The 23,265-nt window shown below is 44.8% G+C and overlaps 1 protein-coding gene and 1 long non-coding RNA gene across 3 annotated transcripts; one reads left to right on the top strand and one right to left on the bottom strand.

The window, feature by feature from the left end:
* Window positions 1-191: 191 nt before the first annotated feature.
* Window positions 192-10,356, bottom strand: LOC100842441 (transcriptional corepressor SEUSS). Its single transcript, XM_003568512.4, has 10 exons — window positions 10,118-10,356; window positions 8,620-9,759; window positions 8,395-8,514; window positions 8,207-8,255; window positions 7,916-8,130; window positions 7,734-7,802; window positions 7,522-7,616; window positions 3,587-3,680; window positions 3,363-3,432; window positions 192-1,625 (listed from the first exon to the last, which is right to left on the bottom strand). Exons 2-10 carry the CDS (start codon window positions 9,625-9,627, stop codon window positions 682-684), a joined length of 2,664 nt encoding a protein of 887 aa, XP_003568560.1. The 5' UTR covers window positions 9,628-9,759; window positions 10,118-10,356; the 3' UTR covers window positions 192-681.
* Window positions 10,357-18,448: 8,092 nt separating this feature from the next.
* On the top strand, window positions 18,449-22,551 carry LOC104582683. 2 transcript variants are annotated; one of them, XR_730579.3, is made up of 5 exons: window positions 18,449-18,714; window positions 19,559-19,925; window positions 20,796-20,982; window positions 21,111-21,175; window positions 22,224-22,551. It is a non-coding gene; the product is annotated as an uncharacterized LOC104582683 (long non-coding RNA). The 2 variants fall into 2 exon arrangements; XR_730578.3 differs by having other exon boundaries at window positions 18,451-18,714; window positions 19,599-19,925.
* Window positions 22,552-23,265: the final 714 nt, after the last annotated feature.

Raw genomic sequence — 23,265 nt, 5'->3', positions numbered from 1 at the left:
GCATTAAAATCAACACCAAAAATTCAGTACAAGGTCACTCGCGCAGAAACCTTGTAGATCTTGACCAACAACCTGAGGCCCTGACAGACAAAGATGATAAAACCTGCTTATTTCAAGCGAAACAAAAAAACGATCCAAACACTTTGTTATAGATGAATGCTCATTTTCACAGTGAGATCTCGCAGCAAACCTAAAGATAAAACATTCCTGATATTTCCACTAGTCAATATGATAAGAGTACGGCAAGTCTACAAAGCAAGAATCCTGAGGCAAGGAGAAGATATCAGCACATATGATTGCTACAGGTAGGGCGGTGGTAAATTACATATCGGATGTCATCCATCAAGGAAAAAAGAGGGAAAACTTCTTTTCCGGGTGAGAAATAACATCAAGCACCGACACAGGCGGTGGCCCTTACAGGAAGGTTCTAATCCTTTAACTCTATCTTTCGGTAAGGTAACCAAGGCAGGTTCTAATCCATTACAGGAAGTTTACACATTGGCCAGCTCAGATGCTTGCCATCACCTATGATTCCTTTCCATGACACCTTGTGCCATTGATGCTCCATGATGCTTTGACCCAAGGGGGTGAATAGCACTGTCATTGATGCTACATAAGAAATGGACCCAGTGAGTGCAGCTGCATCATCATCATACTATGAACTTCACATGTTCCCGGTCACTATTGAGAGGGTTTCCAGTCATACTGAAGACTATTGAAGCTGTTTGCTGCTCTAAGTCCACCCAACAACTGATTTCCTATGTCATGCTGCTGCTGGTGTTGCTGCTGCTGGCCCAACTGTGATAGGTCATGTGCACTGTGATGCATTCCCATCCTCCCATTCATTGCCATTGCATTGTTTGCCATTGCCATTCTCAGCCCACTTGCTGCAGGATTTGAACCAAACCCTCCCATGGCACCAAACCCCATACCTCCCATTCCTGAGTGATTTGTGACAGCATTACCAACTAAGCAATTAACCCCATTACTACCAGGGTTAAGTCCGTTTGATCTTTTCATATCATTGCCTGCATGTCCAGCACCATTCATTTGTGATGACATCATCTCTTGCAAGATTCTCTGAACTGAGCTTTGAGAATCACTTGGCTCAGGCTCCTGAGGACGAGTTGGAGGTGGCTGCATAGGAGGCAGGTTTGATGATACCCCTGGGGAACTGAGTTGGTTTGTGTTCTGAGGGGCGGATATCACATTGTTATTGGATGTTGTAGGCCCCCGAGAGGGTAAAGATGTAGATGGATTTGACTGCAATGAGCTTGTGGAGTTCACCTTGGAAATTGCACCGTTATTTCCACTGTTACTATACAGACCATTTGCATTGCTCATTGGATGATCTTGTCTAGAGTCCATCGCTCCTTGGAGGAGTCCGGGAACAGATGGTGAGGGTGCTGATGTAGAGGGTGCACAGCTGAGAGGATTATTTGATGTCACGTCAGCATTGGCAGAGGAAGAAGCCTGCACACCAACCATGGCAGCGGAATTTTGACCACTCTGGTTTGAACTCTGGGGAACAGGCTGCTGCTCTTCAGGCTGCTGCTGCTGTTGCTGCTGTGATTGAAGAGGGTTGATTCCTGATGGAGTCCTCCGAGGAAAGTTATGCAGGCTAGCTGGAATAAAGATTAAACAGTGGGTTATACAAGTAGATGAACATAACATAAAAAAAATCAAATAGCAAGCAGTGGGACTAGATTCCACACCGTGTCAATGGCATCCTAAGTTCGCAACAAGCTACAGTGTTTTGTGGCAAGGAATTAAGAAATTAGCAGGAACCATGCAGGCCCGTTCCCAGCAGCGCTGTCAGTCTTGGGAGTATCAGTAGTATTTTGTGCAGAGATGAACTCGTGAGTATCAATGATGTTAGTACTAATCTTGTCATAATTAAGTTGTGGTATCTAGAAGAATCTTGTGCTGCATTGCGAAGAATATATGTAGCTTCATATTTTGTGTGTTTGTGTGTGAGAGAGAGACACTAACATAACAAAGAGAAAGAGAGGAAGGTGTGCATGAAGCACATCTTTTAGAAGGTGAGTCCCCCACCTAGCTACAAATGAGACCATAAACACATGGTCGTGCTGCTTGTGGTTAAAGAGCTAATCACAAATGGATCCTTAGTCATGTGATCGAGAAAGAGTTGTCAAGCTAGCCACGGTTTAAGTTAAATTACCAAATTCGAGGTTTGCTCGATTCACGATTCGGGTTCGCGAATCCAGTACCGATTCATGAATGCAATTATTCCAATTCACTGACTAGGATTCGCAATAAAATTATGCATTCCTCTCTTTTTCTGCCATCATACTGTGAGTAGAGTAGTCGAAAATCAGACCCATCGTCTTCTCCAATATTAAACGCAGCAATAAGTGTCAACTAAAATCTGATTATAAATCCTGTGTACGGCTAGAACTTGGCTCAGTTGAGGCCCACCCTTCATATTCTCCAAAATTTCAACAGCATCTACTTCCACAAAATTCCCCACACGCTCTTCTCTCAAATCCAAATCCCAGGCATTGCTCTGTTCATCCGCTTCAGATTCCTGTCCCCACGAATTTCCCAACTCTCAAAAGCCAAATCAGAGGAGGACTAGAGCAGCGCCTGTCCCCCACCCGGGCAATCATGCATCTGTCTGGTAAAGCCAAATCAGAGGAGGACTAGAGAAGCGCCTTCCCCCGCCCGTGCATCTGTGTGGTACTATGGCCGACACAGCTTTGCTGCAGTCACCGTCTGCCTAAGCGTCGTGGTACTGGCCAGGCACCGAGGCACCACCATGGACGCGGGCAAACAACACAGGGCCTGCTGCTACTCGGCAGCGATGTGCCAGCCAGCGGCCACAACATCTTCCTTGTTCTCACTGTGTTGCTGGTCCTGGCCTCCTGGGTGCTGGGGATGGGGCACCATAGAGTAAAGTTATCCTTGTTAACAGGTTAGTTCACGCTAATCTTCTCAATTTTGATGTCTGCTGCGTGTGATTTTGTGAACCACAAATCTATGAAACCAGGCTACGAATCCCACTTGAATCGGAGCGAATCCGAACCCCGCCTAGGATATAAACCAAACTAGCCTTTTAAGTTTTAACCCTGGTTACGAGTTGTGTTAGATGGTCACCAGAACGAAACTACAATTACGGTGTTGTCAACTGGGCTACCATATTTGAGGGGCATGACTACAAGCATAAATATGTATAGCAAGGAAACTTAACTAAATAAATACTGGTGAGATATATATAATCAAGAAGTACTCACTTAGGTGTTATAGAAGTGCGAGTGCAGATGGATGTGATTTTTTTTCTTAATTCTGATTAATAAGAGACAAGATTGACCGACTAAATAAACAGAATTAGGATGTCATACCGATTGGTCCAGATCCAGTCTGCCTGCTGTGATCAATCAAATCTTTCATACAGTTTACCACCTCCGCAATCTGGGAATATCAATTTAATTACATGAAAAAATCAGAAAAATAAATTTTAATCATATCTACAAAATGACTTAGCAAACAATCTAAAAATAACTTCAATGATGGAAGCTTAAAAAATATAACACATGAATGGAAACTACGTCAGGTCAGAGTGTACCTGAAGACAGCGGACATATCGTTTTGTGTAACCTAAATCATTTACCAAAGGCACCTCCAGGGCCTTAGCCAATTGGCGGGCACATTGAACAAACCTAATGGTACAAGATTGCAATATAAGTACAATTGGATGAACTCAAAAAGTACAACATAAATTAAAAACTGATGTAGTTGGTGAATGGTAATAGTTACTCAAAGAAAAAGTTAGCGAGATAAGTAAGAACAATGTGATTTACATGCTGCCCTGAAGAGCACACAATGTCAGACATGATAAGTAACGTCATCGATGAGTTATAGGAAGGGAAGCAAAAAATAATGCACGTATAGTCAAAGCAAAGAAGTTTAAGAGCACACATTGTGCATATAAGGCTTAATTTATGCATGAACATTTTGTGGTTGTAGCAGCAGAAGACGAAGAATCGTTTGTCGCCAACAGATTATAACTTGGAAAATAACACATCCTATTTTGCTCATTACCAAAAAATACATGTAAAAGCATCTGCTTGCCACTACATAATATTGGTAACTGAAACCAGACTGATCATTTACCCAGTGAAGCATAATATTGGTAACTGAAACTAGACTGATCTTTTACCCATTGAAGCTTATCCAACTGCTAGCTCACTGGGACTCACTTTATCGGGCATAAATAAGTACAAAACTCAGGCAGGTCTCTTTGGCAAAAGATCAAAACAACGGAGGACAGGCTCGCACCGTTCATTTTTATCACCCAACTATAACATTTAAAGTTTGAACCCACTATTCCTCTGTTCTGGTACCTTTTCTGCATATATTGACTGGCTGACCCAGTTAGTCCAGGCCAAACTCTGTCTATAGAATTTTTATATGGTCAAACGACTGGTCCAGTTTCACTAAAACTGCATCATATCCAGTACTCTGCAAATAAAACAAGTGCCCTACTTACCTAAAATCGCAAAAAGTAATATAAATTCTATGATAAGTTGGTAACTGCATTTTCTCTATCTGTTCTGCAGTCTGAGAATCCTCATGATTCTCTACTAGGATCTCATTTCCAATGCATTAATCCTCATGTTTAATACAGATTTGATCCTTTACATCTTATCAAGATATACAAGATACAAAATCACGCCTAACATGAGGTTAAAGATTTTAGCAAATAAATGCACAATCATGAAGTATAAATACATTATCCACCTCGCCATGACAGAATAAGCTCTTAGGTGAGTTGATTGATGCATCAAAGAATTGTATTGGAGGAAGAAGTCCTGAGCTCAAGACTAGACATTCACGTTCTAGTGTTGTACTTGCAATTTCAACACCTTTTGCGATGATAACTGACCTGAACTTCTCCCAACAGAACCTCACCAAATTTAGTCCAGATCTTAGGGCTGAAGATGAGCCTAGAAGTCAAATGAACTGCCAGTATTCCCCTAAGTTTAATGAATAACTTGATTATATTCATCTTTATCTCCCCTTACACCCCACACATTAGATTAGAATGGAAAGGCATGCGTACACTGTTGTCCCGTGCAAAGCCTATTGCGAAATGGTTTCAAATTTATTTACTTTGTATGAAATGCCTTTATGAGTTGAAGGACTTGTGAGCCGAATATGTAACATAAACCTGTTGATATCACACATTACATCTTACTCATGGATAATACTATGTATGATGTATAATGATGGCTTTTAACCTAAGGAGCACCGATACGGCCAGCTCTGCCATATCCGCGTGCTGACATGCCCTGATATGGGTATCACCAAGTATCCCCAGATTTTCAAAATAAAAAGAAGGAAAACAGGGATACGGACAGAATACAGGGGGACACTTACGTGATACGGCTGGATCGGGATGGCCCAAAAGCCCAACAAAGAAACCGTAACCTTGCAGGCGAAGACACATTACATCTTACATATGGATAGTATTATGTATGATGTATAATGACCTATTACCTTTTAACCTAGGGAGCACCGATATGGCCAGCTCCGCCGTATCCGCGTGCTGGCACGCCGTGACATGGGTGTCCCCAACTATCCCCAGATTTATCAAACTAAAAAGGAAAAAAAAACAGGGATATGGAGGACAAGTATGTGATATGGCTGGATCGGGATGGCCCAACAGCCCAACAAAGAAACCCTAACCTTGCAGGTGAAGACACAGAAAGAGAATCCGCTCACGGCTCGATCCCGACCCGCTGCCCTCGATTCTGCGAGGCTACGGCAGCGCCACTGCCGGCGGCTGCCGCTCGACTCGCTGGACGCCGCCGCGCAACTCCTGACGATGCTCGATTCCTCGGCGGCCGCGCCACGCGACCGCCAATCCCCTGCGCCGTCCGCCCTCTGTCCTGCAGAGGCCGGGATCCAGCAGGCAACAGGTAACCCGTAACCGCTCTTCCATCTTCCATCTGTAGCCCCTCCGAATCCCCTCTCCCTCTGTTTTATTTGGTGTGCTGCTGTGCTGCTGTGCTGTTGCTGACTGCATTATGATTTTCCTTTTATAGAACCGTTATGCAGCAGGTAACCCCTCTTCTCTCTGCTATAGTGCTAATGTTGCTAATATGTTACTATTGCTACTTGTTTGTGTTGTGGCTGTTTTTTATACTCATTACGACACATGGATTGGAGTAATGGAGGCACAGGCATGCAACAAATGGGGCAGTATTTTTTATCTCATCTCAATATATCTTGTCTAACAATTTTTTAATTATTTACATATATATTCACTGTATCCCCGTATGACTGTTTTTGGAAAATGCTGTATCCTGTGTCCCTGTATCTGTATCCCCATAGCGGTGCAACATAGCTTATAACATGGTGTATCACCTAGGACCAAGAATTGCATTCAGGATGCTCAAAAGACATCTACATTGGTCACTCACACCTAGTCAAGGAGTTCTTTAGGGATAAAATAAATGAGCTTTCCATAAAACATTGCAGATAAAATAATCACTCTACATTGACTCAATTGTTGCAGTTACACAGTTATTTTACAGCTCATGATGGAAATTTGACCCGCAGATTTGGTAGTACAGGATTTTGTACAGGGACATAGGGAGAGATAGAATACAAATTTTGATTTACTTCTTGACTAATGAAAATGAGAACAATCGCCTCACCACCCAAAGGTGCTTAAACTTAAATAGACAAATCATTTAATAAGAAACTTCAAAGAGAACTAACAAGAGATCAAGCTGGTTTGGTTTAAGTGAATGGGCCCCTACTGAATGGTTAGGTGGCTCTAGTAGCACTCGTCAGGTCCTGAGTTCGACTCCTCATGGGAGCGAATTTCAGGCTGGGGTTAAAAAATCCCCTCGTCGGTACCACTGTGTATGGGTGGGGCAGGGATTTGGAGATTTCTCGACCTGCGTGAGAAGGTCTTCTTAATGCAAATGCCTGAGGGGTGGCTTACCCCTTGCAGGTTGAGCTTTTTTTAAAGCTGGTTTGGTTTGGTATGGACAGTCATATGCTCCAAAATGCTACTGTTGTTTACAAGAGACGAGCTTATCCAAACACTAGCATTGTTATCCTTGCTTCACCTAAAATAGTAAATCAAGTTGGTTTGGTTTGGTCGTTAGGGTCGTATGCTAAAAGATTTAACTACGACAGTCATTAAATACTGAGTGACCAGGCTGAGCTATCACAGGTATACATCTTGGCTACCAACTTGCCATGGTGGCCAATTCATGTTGAACTACACACTAACGAAGCCTAGAATTAGCTCCTTTACATGGAAGGCAGATGATAAATTTCAAAAGATCACATGTGTGCATGTGGAAACGATATGGACAAACCATCAATGGTAGGAAAATAGAAAAGATGTGGACAGACCATCAAAGATAAGAAAACAGACAGCACCAGCATCCGGTTGAGTAAGCCAAATGGTAAGAGAATATAAGACTTGTGGAAAGAACATAAGATAGAAAGTATTAAATACGTCAGGGCCAAACTCCTTACGATTGGCAATTATTCTGCATGTCCTCAGTTGTTAAACTCGCTGAATTTTGAGCAGCAGCCTGATATTTTTGTACAACCGTGCCAAGCTGACTAACCTGCATTTAGCATTAAAGTGCAAACATATATTGAACCATTGTTATCAAATTGAATATACAGAATAAGATCCATGACATGTTTGTGAAACTATGTCTAAATACACTAATTTTTTAAACCTGCGGTATGATTGATCGCCGTGGAATAAGTTCCTCATGACGTCTAGCACAAAACTCCCAAGATGCAATCTTCAAAAGAAGTAAATAGTGTGGTATGTTGCAATATGTTAATCCAAAAGGCACGACTTATTCAGAAACACCATTGTGACAGGAAGAACATAGTATAAACTTGAAAAAAATACCTTGAGGTCTGGATTGAAAACTATCCTTAGATGCCCCTCACGTACCACACGTAATTGATCAAAGACACTTTCCTGGATTGCTTTCGTATAGTCTAACACGATCTGACCAGATGTGTTCTGGGATTCACGTGGCATGTCAATATACAATAGTTCTTCCAGTGTACCACTTGCATATTTGATCTGGCATAATCGTGGTAAGACCTCAACTGTTGTCTCTGTTAAGGAATGAATATAAGATCAAACTTAAACAAGAGTAAGGTAGGAAAATGTGCAAATTAAAATGGTGCTTACCGAAGCCCCGCCCAGGCTTCCGATTGCATATTTCGCAGTGCCAGACATCCTGAAAGCGCATAGACATATAAAATAAGAACATAGACATATACTAGAAATACTATGTTATTCCAAATGCTCCGGTACCTGCATGTCAAAAATATGGAAAAGGAAAAGGTACAGAACACATAGCTACAGTAATACTACACCTGAGGGAAGACACCAGTAGTTTGACGACCACTTCCGTAAAGAGATACACACCACCTCTTTTTAGCCGTTGGGGCAAAATACTCATTGACAAAGTTTCTCCAGTACTCGATATTGTTATCCTGCATCAAAATGAATAAGTAAATATGAATATTGCAAACACCTGTCTTTTGCTTGAGGAATAATAAAATTACTCGTTCGAGAAAAAAACAGAAAAAAGAACATACCAGTGGTCTGTGTTGTTGATGATACATGTAATTGGTCAATCGCTTTGCGCAGGTACCTGGTTCGTAAGGTGGCTTTCCTGGAGTTCTCATGTGGTGTTGTTGTTGTTGCTGCTGTTGCTGTTGCTGTTGTTGTTTCTGCTGCTGCTGCATTTGCAAGATCCGCTGCTGCTGCAAGAGGCTCAGTTGGGCAGCCGCAGCAGCTTGAGGATTCTGCTTTGTGAGTTGCAGCAAATGATGGTGCTGCTGCTGTTGTTGTTGCTGTTGCTGCAAGAACACTGATGAATCTGTATTTGGTTGCTCCATCTTCACTGCACCCAAACCCCTCAACGCTTGCAAGTGATGTGGCTCATATTTGACATTGCCAGCATTGCGCATCATCTGGGATGGACCATTCTGGTCATGCTGTCCAATTCGTTGTTCAAGTTTGACTCCACCCATGCCGCCGCCATTCTCCAACTTCACTGTAACTTGTGGCTGCGTCTGCTGTGATGGCAACTGCTGCTGGTTATATGACATTGGAAGTTGATGCTGCTGTTGCCGCTCATGTTGGTGCTGCAAATCCTGCACTTCCATTTGCTGATGCTGAAGGTTATCTGAACCTAGGTGGTTGCCCAAACTAACCTGGGAGGAGGATGGAAAGGACGCAGGATCAGATACCCCCGCGCCAATCAAATCACCAGCACCATCAAGCCCCCCTCTCTGCTGTAGAGTATTCATCTGAACCACGCCATTTGGCATTTGTCCTGGGCCTGACATAGGGGCGCCGTTTCCATATGACGGCCGATTGAGCAGGGAGGAGACATTCGAGGACCCTCCGAGCAGGCCATTTCCACCAAATTGGCGCGGGGAGACAAGAGATGAGAACGGGGACTGCGACTGAAGCAGGCCACCACCAGCACCCATTCCTTGCTGGCCACCACCGAGCAAGCTAGAGCTCGTCCTGAGAAGCGAAGCAGAGCCAACTGGCTGCCCAGGACCCATCGGATTGGGCGGCCCTGACGACACCATCCTTGCAGGCAATGGCAGCCCCGAGCTCAGCAGAAACCACTCCAAGATCGATTGACACACCACTCAATGCGCCATCCTGCACAGCACGCCCGCAAGATCCACCAAAATTGAGCAGGAGCAAGCCAGCATCCCCTGAAAAACAACCATAAGATTGCAACTTTAGGACACAGGCATGGGATCTAGACTAGTATTTCCCTGCACAAATCTACCAAACGTCAACCTCCACCGCCCCAAAAACAACCGCAAACCAGCATGTAAAAGCATATAAAGCAAACTTCTCCACCTCAAACCCGGCACAACCGAGCAACGAAAAGCGCTAAATCCACCCAACGAAAGAAACACAGAGCACAGCAACAGACACAAGCAGAATTAAGCAACCCGAAGCTCCCCAATACCGTCCTAGATCGCAGCCCCAGTCTCAAACCGAGAGGCAGCAACAGCCATCTCATCCCCGGTGAACCAACCGGAGCGAAACACGGGGCAAACTCACCGCCAAGGCTCGAGGCCGCCGGCCACCTCCAGCCCGCAACCCCTGCTCGCCCCGAATCAAGGGCGATCCGGAGCTCAATCCGCGCCAAATCGCGGGGCGCTCGTCCGCCGGCAGCAGCAGCACTGCCGTACCCCCGCCGCGCCTGGAACAGCTCCAAACTCCGGCTAGGGTTTAGGCCACCGCCGGTGCGCTGCGCCGCCGAGAGAGATGGATAGCAACAGGATTATAATAAACCAGTTCTAAATTCGTTAGAACAAGATGGAAAAATAATCTCGTCGTCCCTGCTGCTGCTGCCGGTCCCCGGTGGGGCCGCGGTTGCAGCGAGTGCGTAGGGAGTGGGTTGCGGTGGGGCCTGGTCTGATTAACGGGTTATTGCTTGCCTTTTTTTTTTCGGGTGACTGGTTTATGTGTTTATCATCGGTTTAGCTTGTGTGCTATGGTTAGAAAGAAGTCAAAGGACCGCGTGCTCCGTGCGTGGCCAAGCCTGTGCAACCTGTGGGTAGCATTCATATGTCCTTGAATCAACCACACACGTTTTTGAATTGGACATAAATTGACACATTTGAGATGTTAGATATGGATAGATGGTTTGATCAGTATATACGGTGCCATAAAAATAGTTCTAACATATATCTTTATTTTTATATAATTTTATACCGGTGTTGTGGCAGCTAGTCCTACCGTTTCTCTCCAAGGCGGGGTCCATGGTTTTTTAATAGAAGCGTATGTGATACATAGGCCTCCCTTTGGTTGCCAACATATCCGAAGTGGGGTCAGCTTTAGATTGTTTTCATTGGCGGCAGAAAATGGTTGGATACGCTTACTGCACCAAATAAATGTGTTTGGTTGCATATATCCGACCTATGGTGACCTTGCACCGGTTCATGTTACTAAAGCAGTACTTAGCATATGTATGCCATGCAACACGATTTACTTTATCCAAACTTTGTGCGAAAACTCCAACAAAGCTCATGTAACGGAAAAGAGAATAATTCTTCATTAAGTGAGTGAATCTCTTACTAAATTCTTCGCTTTTATAAATCTCGTCGTTCTTTTTTTTTGCAAAATTTTCAAAGATAGACATTGGGAGGGACCTAGTGACTAAATATGCAAATTCTTCGCATTACAATATACCTCATTCAGTTGTTATGGTTTCTAAATAGAAGAAATCGTGCTTGATATCATTTGTGTTTACCCTTCACACAACCTATTTGCACTTGCACGACACAAGTGGACTTTCCTATTGATTCATAGGATTTCTAAAACATGGGTAGAAAAAATCTCTGAAATGTAATGCTAAGAAATCTATAGAAAAATTTCTACAAAATAACCAAAATCAGAAAGGTTCCTAAAGTATTATAAGCCTCAAAATTTCTACAAAATCCTTTGAATCAAAAGGGCACACTCCATAGTATACTCAATTCACATGATTGTCGTATGTGGTGTTTCACTTCATGACACATACACAAGCATCTGATTCTTCTTATAGTGAAATTATTTATGAGCGGGGTTCATCAATGTGGACAGTGACAATTATTTATTTGATAGCCTAAAGCCTTGTTTATTTATTTGATGTTGTATTTGAAATTTTGAGTGTACAATTATTTACGTATTTGATAGCCTAAAGCCTTGTTTTTTGAACCAAAACGACGGTATTCTTTTTTTTTAGGAAGACGGTATTCTGGATGGTATTGTGATAATTTCACTTCTTAATTGGGCCACTGGATCGGCAGAGGAGCAACCAGGGGTGGGTTTGGCTGGGTTTTTTTAAAATTTAATTCGTTGGATACCATAACATCGTGACTTCTCTTCATAATTTTTTTACATGTGCATAGTCAATACTATATATACCTAGTCTTTTGGAAAATATAATTGCTATTCAGCTGAATACCAATGACTAAAGCTTGGCCCACCCCTGAACGCGTTTACCATAATCTACTTCAACAACCTCTAGGAAATCGATATTTCCCCACGGAATAAATACTAGACACACTTATGATTTGGTTGTATGTGTGTAACCCCCAATGGCTATGTCTTGGCTATTTTGCAGAATAATCCAAAAAAATTGTTGCGTCCGATATGTCCTTGGATAATGCTCCCAATGTTGTACCAAACATGCTCTTATTCAGTGGAATAACTGTTTTAGTAACAAGAGAGATATCACAAGCATGTATCTTCTCATAAGTTTCAACGTGCAAGCGAATGTAACGAATCGTGAGAGCAAGTAGGTAAAAATTATTATCTCAAGCATTATGTCTCACTTATATAACCATTAAACTTAACTAGGATGCAAGATAATAAGGTAATTCTACTTAAGATCAGAAAAGAGGGAGAAAATGAGAGAGAGGGAGGGAGAAAAGATATGTTTTTTCGAGAAACAGAAAATATATGTTTCAAAGGGAGTAACGTTTGATTCTTGGATATTTTGTAAAGAAGCGTTTGACTTCAGGTGAACGCTCAAGACAAAAGCTTTATGGGCAAAATTTTGAAGTGATGCACATAATTCAAGATGGCATCTGTACGCACCATGTCAGCAGAACACGGTTCGGCCCGTATGAAAATCGTGTTTACGCCGTATATTAGTCAGTTAAAAAAGATAAGTTCATCGCTATTCGTCAATCCTAAGTTCGAGAATCGATTTGCTGCTCCTCAAGTTAAGGGACTGCTAGTGTATTTTAGTCATCAATATACAATATGTACGTCCGATTAATCGAGCAATCAAATACAGTAAAATGTGGATTTTCCTTCCGTGGAAAGTCGAAAGAAATAAAGAAATTTGGCAAAATGTCACGCCTTTCTTCGTACTTTACCTCAAACTTACGACTTTCATTTACTTAGACAAAATAACACATATTTCTTTGCCATCTTGACAAAATAGCATTTTTCAATTCTTTATGCCACGTTTTCAACCTGGTCCCACAAGTCAGATTTTCTTGGACTGAAATGCCCTTGCAACGATTGGGATTCGATCGATCGATGGATCTCTTCGTTCTTCGTTCTTCCTGGGCGCTCCCGTAGCAGAAGAACGCCGCCGCGTTCACCAGACGAGGCCGGCAAGTTTCTGCCCAGTATTCAGGTTAAAACATTTGGCTCAAACAAGAGGAAAGCAAACATGAGAAAACACAGTAGTATTCGCATTTCCATAAAAAAAAATCACCACAATTTTTTGCTCGCATCTATAGGCTAAAGCATACAACGCCTACAAGGCGACAACTCCAGAAATCAACAGCCAGCCTGCAGCAGCCATTCGGGGGCACGACAGCGGCGGCGTAGAGATCAACCGGGAGCACGGCAGCCGTGGAGAGCAGGTCGGGGAACGCCATGGTGGTGGAGGTCTCGTCCGGGCAACGTTGTCATTGGTGGCGGCGGCCTCTCCCTCTACTCCCGTCAATTCTCTCTCACCAACCGCGCGCCCGTGGAGAGAACAAGAAGGGATGAGAAATAGAACGATCGATTAGTCTTTACTCGAGGGCAATTAGTTCTAGGAAGATCTGATCCCGATCAAAATAAAGTTCTGGGAAGATCTGACGTGTGGGACTAGGTAAAAAAAATTGGCATATTTTTTTTTTGAAAAATACTATTTTGTCAAGATGTCAAAAAAAAATGTGCTACTTTGTCTAAGTAAACGAAACGTGTGCTTTTGAGGCAAAGTATGAAAAAATGCGTGGCATTTTGTCAAATTTCTCATGCAAATGCAACTTACACATAGAGGGGTAGTCACAAAGTTTTCAAGATAACCGTGTTGGCGGCGATGGCGCAGTTGGCGTCGGCGGTGAGCACTGCTTCTGAAGGCGTTCGAGGTCGCCGCGCTGGAAGCGGATGGTCTCCGACTGCTTCCCGATGACCTCTGGAAACTAGTTTCTTAGAGGCATTGGAGACAGCCAAACGTATCGCGATTGAGATGGATATTGAAACAACATTTCGTAAAAGGCGATAAATTAAAAGAAAGAGACAGTTTGATGAGAACCCAGATGACACAAATGTTGCCACACAATCTGCAGAGGAATCATTTAGAATAAGCTATTTTATACCTCTCGTTGATCAAGCAATTTCCTCACTTGCAAGGAGATTCGAACAATAAGTGGGTTTCCGAAAAAAAATTAGTTTCTTATTTACCTCTGAAACATTACAGTCATTGGATAATCAGAACTTAAAATCTTCTTGTGATAATCTTGAGGCTTCCCTTAAAAAAGATGGCAAATCTGACATTGATGGCAAAGAACTGTATGTCGAGTTGAAGTTTCTTCAAGATTTCCTTCCACAAGAAAATATTGTGCCAGTTGAAAATTTGGAAGTTTTTAAAGAGGCATGGTTGTTTTCCCAATGCAAGTATTGTGTATAGAGTTCTATTGACCGGTGACCGTTGCATCAGCAGACGAAGCTTTTCTAAAGTGAAGCTATTGAAGTCCTACATGCGTACTAGGATGACACAACAAAGGCTTACTGATTTGGCCACAATAGCACTTGAGAGTGAAGTGTTGGAGAAGATTGATTATGAGGATGTTATTGAAGATTTCATTTCAAAGAACACTAAAAGAATGATGCTGTTCAAATAAAGATTATTCAATCAGGAGTTCATTAGGTATGGTGCTTAATATTTCAATTGATATGTAAGATATTATGACTTGCATTATTATTATGTTCATTATTCTAGTTTTCTAGTGAGGTAGAAGGGCCCCAGTTACAGTTTCGCACAGGGCCTCTGATTTTGCCGGCCCGACGCTGATGACCTGGTCCAGCTTCATGACGGTCTTCGCTTGCAGCGTGATGCCTCGCATTGCTTCCCGAGGGTCTCCCCTGATCTGCCAACGTCTCCATGAACTTGGCAAACCCCACGGCCGCGCCCGTGCCCAGGCCCAGCGTGCCGCCCACTTCACCCTCGCGAACAACGCCATCGTCGATCGGTTTGAGTTTTTGCCTGCCGGTGCCAGATCTCTCTTGATGGTGTTCCGCGCCTTGCCGCCTCCGATGGATCTGCAGGCCAAAACACAAAATAGATGGCGTGTTTAGAGCATCTCCAATGGAATCCCCAAATTTTGTCCTAATGTCTTTTTTTTTGTCCGTTTGGGAGAGCAAGTGGACATGTGTCCGTCCGGTGTCCGCCCTCGGCACCCAATGGCGTCCCCCAAATTCCTCCCCCAAATATTTTCTTTTTTCGTTTTTCCTTTCCTTTTCTCCCTCATCCCAAAATTTGAACAATGTATTAGAAAAAAGTTTATATCAGTGCTCATAATTTGTATTTTGCTACAAGAAAACATCGAGTTCTGACATCAGAATTTTGTCTCCGTCTACCCGAAATAAAAGCAAAATTTATCCACATCGACCTATATTCTATTCAACATGAACATAGCACAAGACCAGATATTCAATATTCAGTGAGCTGCTGTGCACTCTGCAACATTCTAGATTCCAGGAATCAATCAACGCAGCCAGGAAGAAACCTACAAGATTAACACCCATGTAAAGCGATTTTATTCCAGTGAGATGAGGTAGAGTCGTGCACACACACATAATCGTGAACTGCAGAGAAGTTGTTGAGGAACCTGAGTCCGTTGGGGGTTCCTCTACCATGAGTCACTAGTGCTGCTCGGTGCTGTGTCGTGGAGCCGGAGGAGGCCCGAGAGGGAGGAACCAGTGGGAGGCGAGCGGCGGTGCGCGGTGGAGCTGGCTGGCGGCGAGGCTCGAGTAGAGGTGGCCGACGAGGAGGTCGACCCGCCCCCTCCGCGAGCCGGGCACTGATCGATTTGGGCGCCGCGGCCGGAGTTGAGGAGGACGCCGCCGAGCCGGTCGAGGCATGGGGCGCGGTCTCCGGTGAGGCAGGCACCGATCCATGGCCGAGGTAGGCCGTGGCGGCTCGCGCGGAGGGAGATCGAGGCTGCGGCTCGTCAGCGGTAGCTGCGAGGGGCTCCTTTGGGCTACCGCGCACGCGAGACGAGAGAGAAGGGAAAGGTGCGCACGGGCGGAAAAAACAGTGGGCCAGGCCCGGACAAAGGACAAACGGACATCCCATTTCTCTTTCAAATTTGGGGCAGCTTATTTGGGGTATCTGTCCGGACAAAAATGCCAATTTGTCTGTTTGGGGTGGCCCACTGGGATCTGTTTTTTGGACCAATATGTCCGTTTGTCCTAAATAAGACATTTATGATAGTTTTGAGTACTCCATTGCAGATGCTCTTAGAACTTTAGATCGATCGCATCGCGTCACTATCTCTTGTCTATGCGCGAGCGAGCGAGGGGGTCGATCCCTGGAGGCTGGATCGATCGGTTAGGCAACGGCCTGGGCAACGGGAGCGAGCGAGATTGGATGGCTTGGTTTCTTCTGGCCCATTTGTTCCTCTCATTTTTCTTACGGGCAGCCTGAAACGTACTCCCTTCAATCCATAAAAACTATGGCCCATTTAGTACTTTAACAAGTGAACTGCATCCACGACACTTATTTTGAGATGGAGTGAGTACAAATTTTGCTGGGAAACGATTTACATCACCCGACCGATGGAGTGCGCGCGTCCGCCGTGTGGAGAGCCGTCCATCGTGCCTCATCCAGTGGCTCCGCATCTCTCTGCTTCTCTTGGTGCATCGGGGGGCAGAAGTGCGTTGCAGCAGCCAGCCGCCCAAGCACGCAGTCGCTTGCAGCAGTTGTCCTTGCGCATGGCCGCCGCGCTCGCAGAGTCGCAGCCTTGCAGACGCCGCCGCGCTCGCAGTCTCACCTAAAGACAGTGCATGCGCCCGTTGAGACTGCGCCATCGCGGCTGCCCGTCGTCACGTAAAGACGGTGCATGCGTCCGCTGAGACTGCGCCACCGCGGGCTGCCCGTCGTTGCTGCACGCCGCAACGCCTCACCGACCACTGCCGTTGCATGAGCCGTGAGCATCGTCGCGGACGTAGGCACGACCTTGCTGCCACCTTCCCCTGCTAGGAAACGTCGCCCGATTTCCATGTGACCCGCAGCCACTCCCTACTCTAGATCCGCCCGTCACTATCGCGATGCCCGCCGGTGTCGGAGGAGGAGCGCCTTCCTCGACTTCGACATGTCTTGTGCCCGTCGCCGGCGCCGGAGGAGGGGAAGCTGTTGTTGGTGCATTTTCTATTTTCGATGTTACAAACGGTGTTTCTAATGCTACAAGAATGTATTAGTTTGGAAAAATTGGTGGAAGGACACCGTTATTAATTTTGCTACGTGCAAAAGTGTGTTATGTTTCAACATTGGTATCTCGCGACATAAAAAATCTCGCACGAAGCATTTGCAACATCAAAAACTTATCGTAACATTGGCCTCTCTTAACATCAAAATTCTACGTGCGCAAAATTTTGTATTGCTCTCTTGCAACATAAAAATCTCATATGAAGCATTCGCAGCATCAAAAACTTATCACATTGGTCCCTCGCAACATCAAAAATCCTAAGTAGCATTTCGTCGCAACATTGGTCTCTCGCAACATAAAAATCTTGTTTGAAGCATTTATGGCATCGAAACAAATCCTCTCTTAGCCCACTCAGAATCATTGCAACATAATGTGTTTTTGTATGTAGCAAAACAAATGCATGCCTGTAGCATCTAGAAACATCGTTTGCAACATCGGAAAAATCAGACGAACTTGCCTTGTTCTCCGACACCAGCGCTTCCGCGAAGGGCAAGGGGACCTCGTCGAGGGCGGGTTGCGTCTCCAACGCTAGAAGGACGGACTTGGTTGCTGCAGCCCATGTCATCGAGAAGATGAGTGGCGGAGACGTTGCAAGGCACCAAGCCAGCGGCGGGAACGATGCAGCATGGCGCCCGGCAAAGTGTTGGATTCGCGACTGCGACAGAAGTTGGCTCCGGTGATTCTGCATGCATGTGCGGGCTGCTGCGGCCAGACGCAGCTACATGGGTGCGAAACCTGCTGCAAATGCCGGTGGCGCTGATGTAGCGAAGACGGAGGCAGCTGCAGCGGCAAAGTGTGTTGCATGCGCTGCGGTACGGACCGACCGAGATCAGTCGAGTCATTAAGCTAATCTAATATTTAATCCCATACGTTCAATCGCAGGGAATCGGAGCATCGCACGGCTGTCGAGCCGGCCGATCCCGTGCGCGGATCAGCCGGCCGACGCCTAGCGCGGCCCAAATTTGCTTCCCTTGGACAGTGATCTACTCCGTACCTTGATAAATTCCAGCACCAGCTGTAGACGGTCATCTACTTCCTAAATGCTTCAAAGTGCTTATGCACTTTCTGCTCTCGTCGGGCGCACACACCGCAGAACCGTCCGATGTGCCGCGAGCGAAGCTGACCACGCGATCGATCCCTTACCGCAACACCTTCTTTCGGACAGGATGAGACTCGTTTTTTGGGTGGGGCCCAGCTAGCTGGCGTCTTTCAAACATCGGGAGACGCGCTGTTCATCTTCCTCCCTCAATTTCCCCCATTTTCCCCACCCCGCCTCTCTCTCCTCTGCACGGGGGGCTTCCGGTGTCGAGTTTGGTGGCGATTTCGCTCGACGGGGCGTGGGGCGCCGCTGCGTCGGTCCAGGAACAGGACGCGACAGGCACGGGTCGCGGGATTCGCCGAGCGGCGGCGTGGTTGGCGTCGGGTTTCTCCACGGCGACGAACTGGAGCGCACCGGTGAGTTTGGGGGTGGCCAGGTGGTGGTGGGGAGGGGGAACTGCATGGTGTCGGGGGAGGTCGGCGGCGGGGGCGGGGGTTGCACTGTTGCGCGAGATTTCGATTTCTGAGCATCCGAATCGTGATTTTGGATAGACGCATCATGAGCATCGTATCGAGCAGCTTCGGGTCGATTTTGAGCATGTTTGTTACCGTTTATGTATCCCCGTCTAAATACCCGCGCTGCTCCCATGGTGCGTGCTGCAGATGCTTTGGGGCTTCAATCCAGGGGCAGTGAATCTAGGGGGCTCGGAGTGGAGCAGCCCTTTTCCGATGTTCGGGGATGACGCAGTAGGCAAATTCCATGCGGGCAGGCCACCTGTGTTCATGTGCCAACTTCTGGATGCGCCGCCTAGCCTGGGGATGTAGGGGGAGGGGGTGTTCATGTTTCATGTTGCAAGCATGTTGTTGTTTTTCTTCAGATTTGTGCTTCCAATAGACATGCAAGTACCAGGCAAGTTTCCCGCGCGTCCAATTTGAGGCAAGTTTATTGATTGTTTAGGGCATACAAGGGAGCTGTAGATTGAATAGAGCATATATAGTTGTGTAGATGTTATAGAGCTAAGCTTGCCAGATGTGTGTTGCCCAGTCTAGTTGTTTGTTTCATACTTCTGAATTTTGAATCCCAAAGACACGCAAGCTTCTTTTTTTTTTCCCAATAATGAGCTAGATAGTCCATATTTTTTGGGAGATGGTGCAGGGCTCTACAAGGCTTTATCGGGTTTATTCGATGGTATACACCTCCTTTTGCTTTTTTGGGACATGGTTTATAAGTGATTTTTTCTGTTGGCTTTTGGGTATATAGGTGTGTTTTCCCGCATTTGATATCGTGCGCCCTCCCGCAGCTGATATCATGAATTCAAATGAGGACGAAGCAGCAGGGGGAGCCCATGAAGAAGATAAATCTTCAGATTTAATTCCTCAACGAAGTAGACGAAATCAATCGGCGGTGCAAATCCCGCCAGCTGAAATTGCAGTAGCAGCTGTCCCAGATGCTGATAACGTGTTGCAGGGTTGGCTTCTTTCGACACACTGAAGGTGCTTTTTGTAAAGACCCTATGTAATCCTTTTTTTTGCACTTTTTCCCGGGGCGGTTCGCGTTGTTTTTGTGCTTGCAGGTGCCAGTGAACGCCTAGGTTCAGGATAGGCGTCCCACGGGCACATGGCAAGAGGTGACCAGAGACACAACCCCCTCTCCCTGTTTTTTCACCTTTTTTCAAAATATAGTGTCGCCTTCTTTGTTTGTCAATGTAATCGCTTGCATACATGCCCTCCCCTATATACTTGCTTCTTTACAACTCAACTAATGTAGACTAATTTGCTTCCATGTTTACTTATTTTTGCTAGCGCACCTCCTTACAACTTTACAAGTTGCTTTTATTCACAATCATCTGCAGAATTCATATACGTGCATGCAACTTTTTCAGAAACCCCCACCACTAATTAGTTGCTTAGCTTTATGTTCCGATTTCTAGGTTGTCGCTTTTCTTGTCAATATAGGGAGGGGGGGTTATAACTGCTCTTTACACATGTACACATTTTGCTTTTCCCAACTTAACTAAGTAGTCGCTTTTTGTTTTGCTCTGTCGCTCTCACTTCGCTTTAATAAGTTGCTTTCTCTTCCTTCTAGTTGCTTGGCTATATGTTCAGATTTTTAGGTTGTCGCTTTTCCTGTTGGCACAACATAATTGCTCACACACATACACCTTTTGATATTTCCAAACATGAACCAATTAGTTGCTTTGTATTTTGTTTTGTAGCCCACAGACTGCCTTAATAAGTTACTTTCGCCATATGTTGGTTTCTGCTTAACCAAACTATATAGTTGCCTTTTTATCCAAATGTAACCAATGTTGTCCCTTCTATTTTACTTAGTTGCCCCGCCCCCCCCCCCCCCCCCCCCCCCGATCATTTTAGTTGCTCTCCTCAGGGGGTGGGGGTGGTTCATTTATGTGTAATATGTACTGAATTTAGCTTATCTCTTTTTCTTGGTTGTGTTTATCTCCTGTAATATGTACTGAATTTAGTTTATACTCTTGAAGATGATGGCTGCTGACCTGCTGTTCGAGAAGATTGACTTCAAATATTTCAGAAAACAGACTTGCAAGTGTTGAAGATGATGTCGTGTTAGCTACTGTTGCTTTTGATGCTACAAATTGAACCTTTTATGCATGTGTTGCCTCGGCCGTCAGCTATAGCCTGGAGGAGGCTGATCAACTTATCATGCATGTGAGAGGAATTGCTCTGGAGGGGGACTACATAGTGGTTTTGTCCCCCAAAGTCGCTTTTTAAGCCCTCTGTTAATTATCGCTATATTTCTGCCTTTTTTTTATTAACATGGGATTCATTGTGTGCAGCCTCCCTCGAAGAACAATGAGATTGCTCCAGCTAATGGTAACGTACTAGACACACAGGCCACTGGGTAATCGCCTGCATTTTTCAATTTTTTGTCTCAAGCTCTCAATATAGGCGCCTGAATATACATGCGTGTACAACAACCTGAGTTATAGTTGCTTTTTGCCCTATAGTCTCGATATAGTTGCCCTGATAAGCTGACATAGTTGCTTATTGCCCTATAGTTTCCTTTTTTGCAAAACAATTAAGCTCATATAGATGCTTTTTCTAATAGCATATATAGTTGCTTGATATAGGTGCCAAATAGTCAATATAGTTGTCTTCTAACACATGTGCCCATAATATATTTGCTTTTTTTTGTCCCATGGTAATTTTTTTCCTGATATAGTTGCATTTTCCACATATAGTTGCTTGATATAGATGCATAGTAGTCGATAGTTGCGCTTTTGTTTCCCAATACATGTGCCCACAACAGCCATAGTATTTGCCTTTTTTTATGTTTTTACTATCCTAATAGCATAATAGTTGCCTGCCATAGCTGCATAGCAATCGATATAGTTGCTTTTTTCTATTTTCTAATAATGACAATGTGCCCATAACACCCATAGTATATGCCTTTTTCCGATGCATTTGCTTTTCCTAATAGCTATAAATAGTTGCATGACATAGCTGTATAAAGGTTGATATAGTTTTTTTTCCTTTTTCTTCTAATAAATGTGCCAACAATATAGTTGCTTTTACCATATATAGTTGCTTCATATAGATGCATAGTAGTCGATTTAGTTGCTTTTTTGTTTCCAATACATGTGCCCACAACACCCATAGTATTTCCTTTTCTGATGTTTTTTGCTTTTACTAATAGCATAATAGTTGCTTGACATAGCCGCATGGCAGTCGATATAGTTGCTTTTTATAAGTTGCTTATGCCTTCTCTGTTTTGCTTGAGCATGTGGGTGTCTTATAAGAATTCCACTCCCTAATTAGTTGCCTACCTAAATTTCAGATTTTTAGGTGGTTGTTTGCCTCGTCAATATAATTGCTGACACACCACTCCCCTTTATATAGTTGTTGTTTGCTTTTTTTGGCAAAACCTAATGTCTGTTGTTTCTGGCCAGAGGCAAGTAAGCAGGAAGCGGCCAAGGTAAAAAGAAGGCGGGATCAGGGGCCTGATAAAGGCAACAAGAAGCGGAATCAAGGGAACGAGGAGGGTGGGAACATTTTTCTTTGCCTAGCTGTAGCATGGACACTTAATTCCCTGGCCAGATTTTCAATTTTGTTCCAGGACCGGTAAACGTGCAAAATTCTGCCATTTTTTGTTAACTTTTTTCTGAATCTGTGTGTGCCTACTATGTTTTTTGCGACCCCCTACTGAAACAACTTGTGTAAAACTGACTATTCCACATGCAAATACCTACCAGACAACCTGTGTAAAAACTGACTCAATGCACTGTAGCATGGTCCTGATATACAAATATCTAGTACATGAGATTAGGTAATTTTTCTTGCCCACGGCCCACCTATACCTGACCCCTATCTTTTCTCCCCATGATCAGATCAAACCAATTACCAGCAACTTTGTATTGTTTATAGGGGGCATGGAGTTGTGGGAGTGTGGGTAGGGGCAATTTTTCACCTGGTACTGCATGACGCCTGCGCTGGTAGCAAGCTCCGGCAACTTTTTCCTGGGGGAAGACGACGCCCCTTTTTTTGCTTTTCCCCGATCCGAGTTCTGGGAGCTGATGGATTTCCTGTGTTGCCTGCGTGCCGGGGCGAGGGGTTTGCCAGGATGGCATTCCTCGTGTATTTTGGGTTCGCGCGCGTCGGCCATCGAGGCGCAGGGTCGGAAGGTCGTGCGGGACCAAACTTTCCTTTAATGGAACTGGGAAGTTGGCTTTCTCAATTTAGACTGTGCACTCTCACTGGGGGGGGGGGGGGTACCACTGCACCCGACCCATAATTGAGCTCCTTACCATTAAATGAATTCAATAAACTCCAAGCTGTCGGAATTAAACATGACTCTATTTGTGTCCGTTCAGGATGGCCAGCTCTGTCCCTAGACGACTAACTAGTACAATCTCCAAAACGCCCGTGCTGATATAGAGCAAGAACTCAAAGATGTGCGTGTAACGCAAGCTTATCCCAGAACCCAGATGGCAT

Source organism: Brachypodium distachyon, chromosome 2, assembly GCF_000005505.3.
Source record: "Brachypodium distachyon strain Bd21 chromosome 2, Brachypodium_distachyon_v3.0, whole genome shotgun sequence".
NCBI classification, from domain to species: Eukaryota; Viridiplantae; Streptophyta; class Magnoliopsida; order Poales; family Poaceae; genus Brachypodium; species Brachypodium distachyon.
This window is presented reverse-complemented; position numbering and strand designations above follow the sequence as displayed.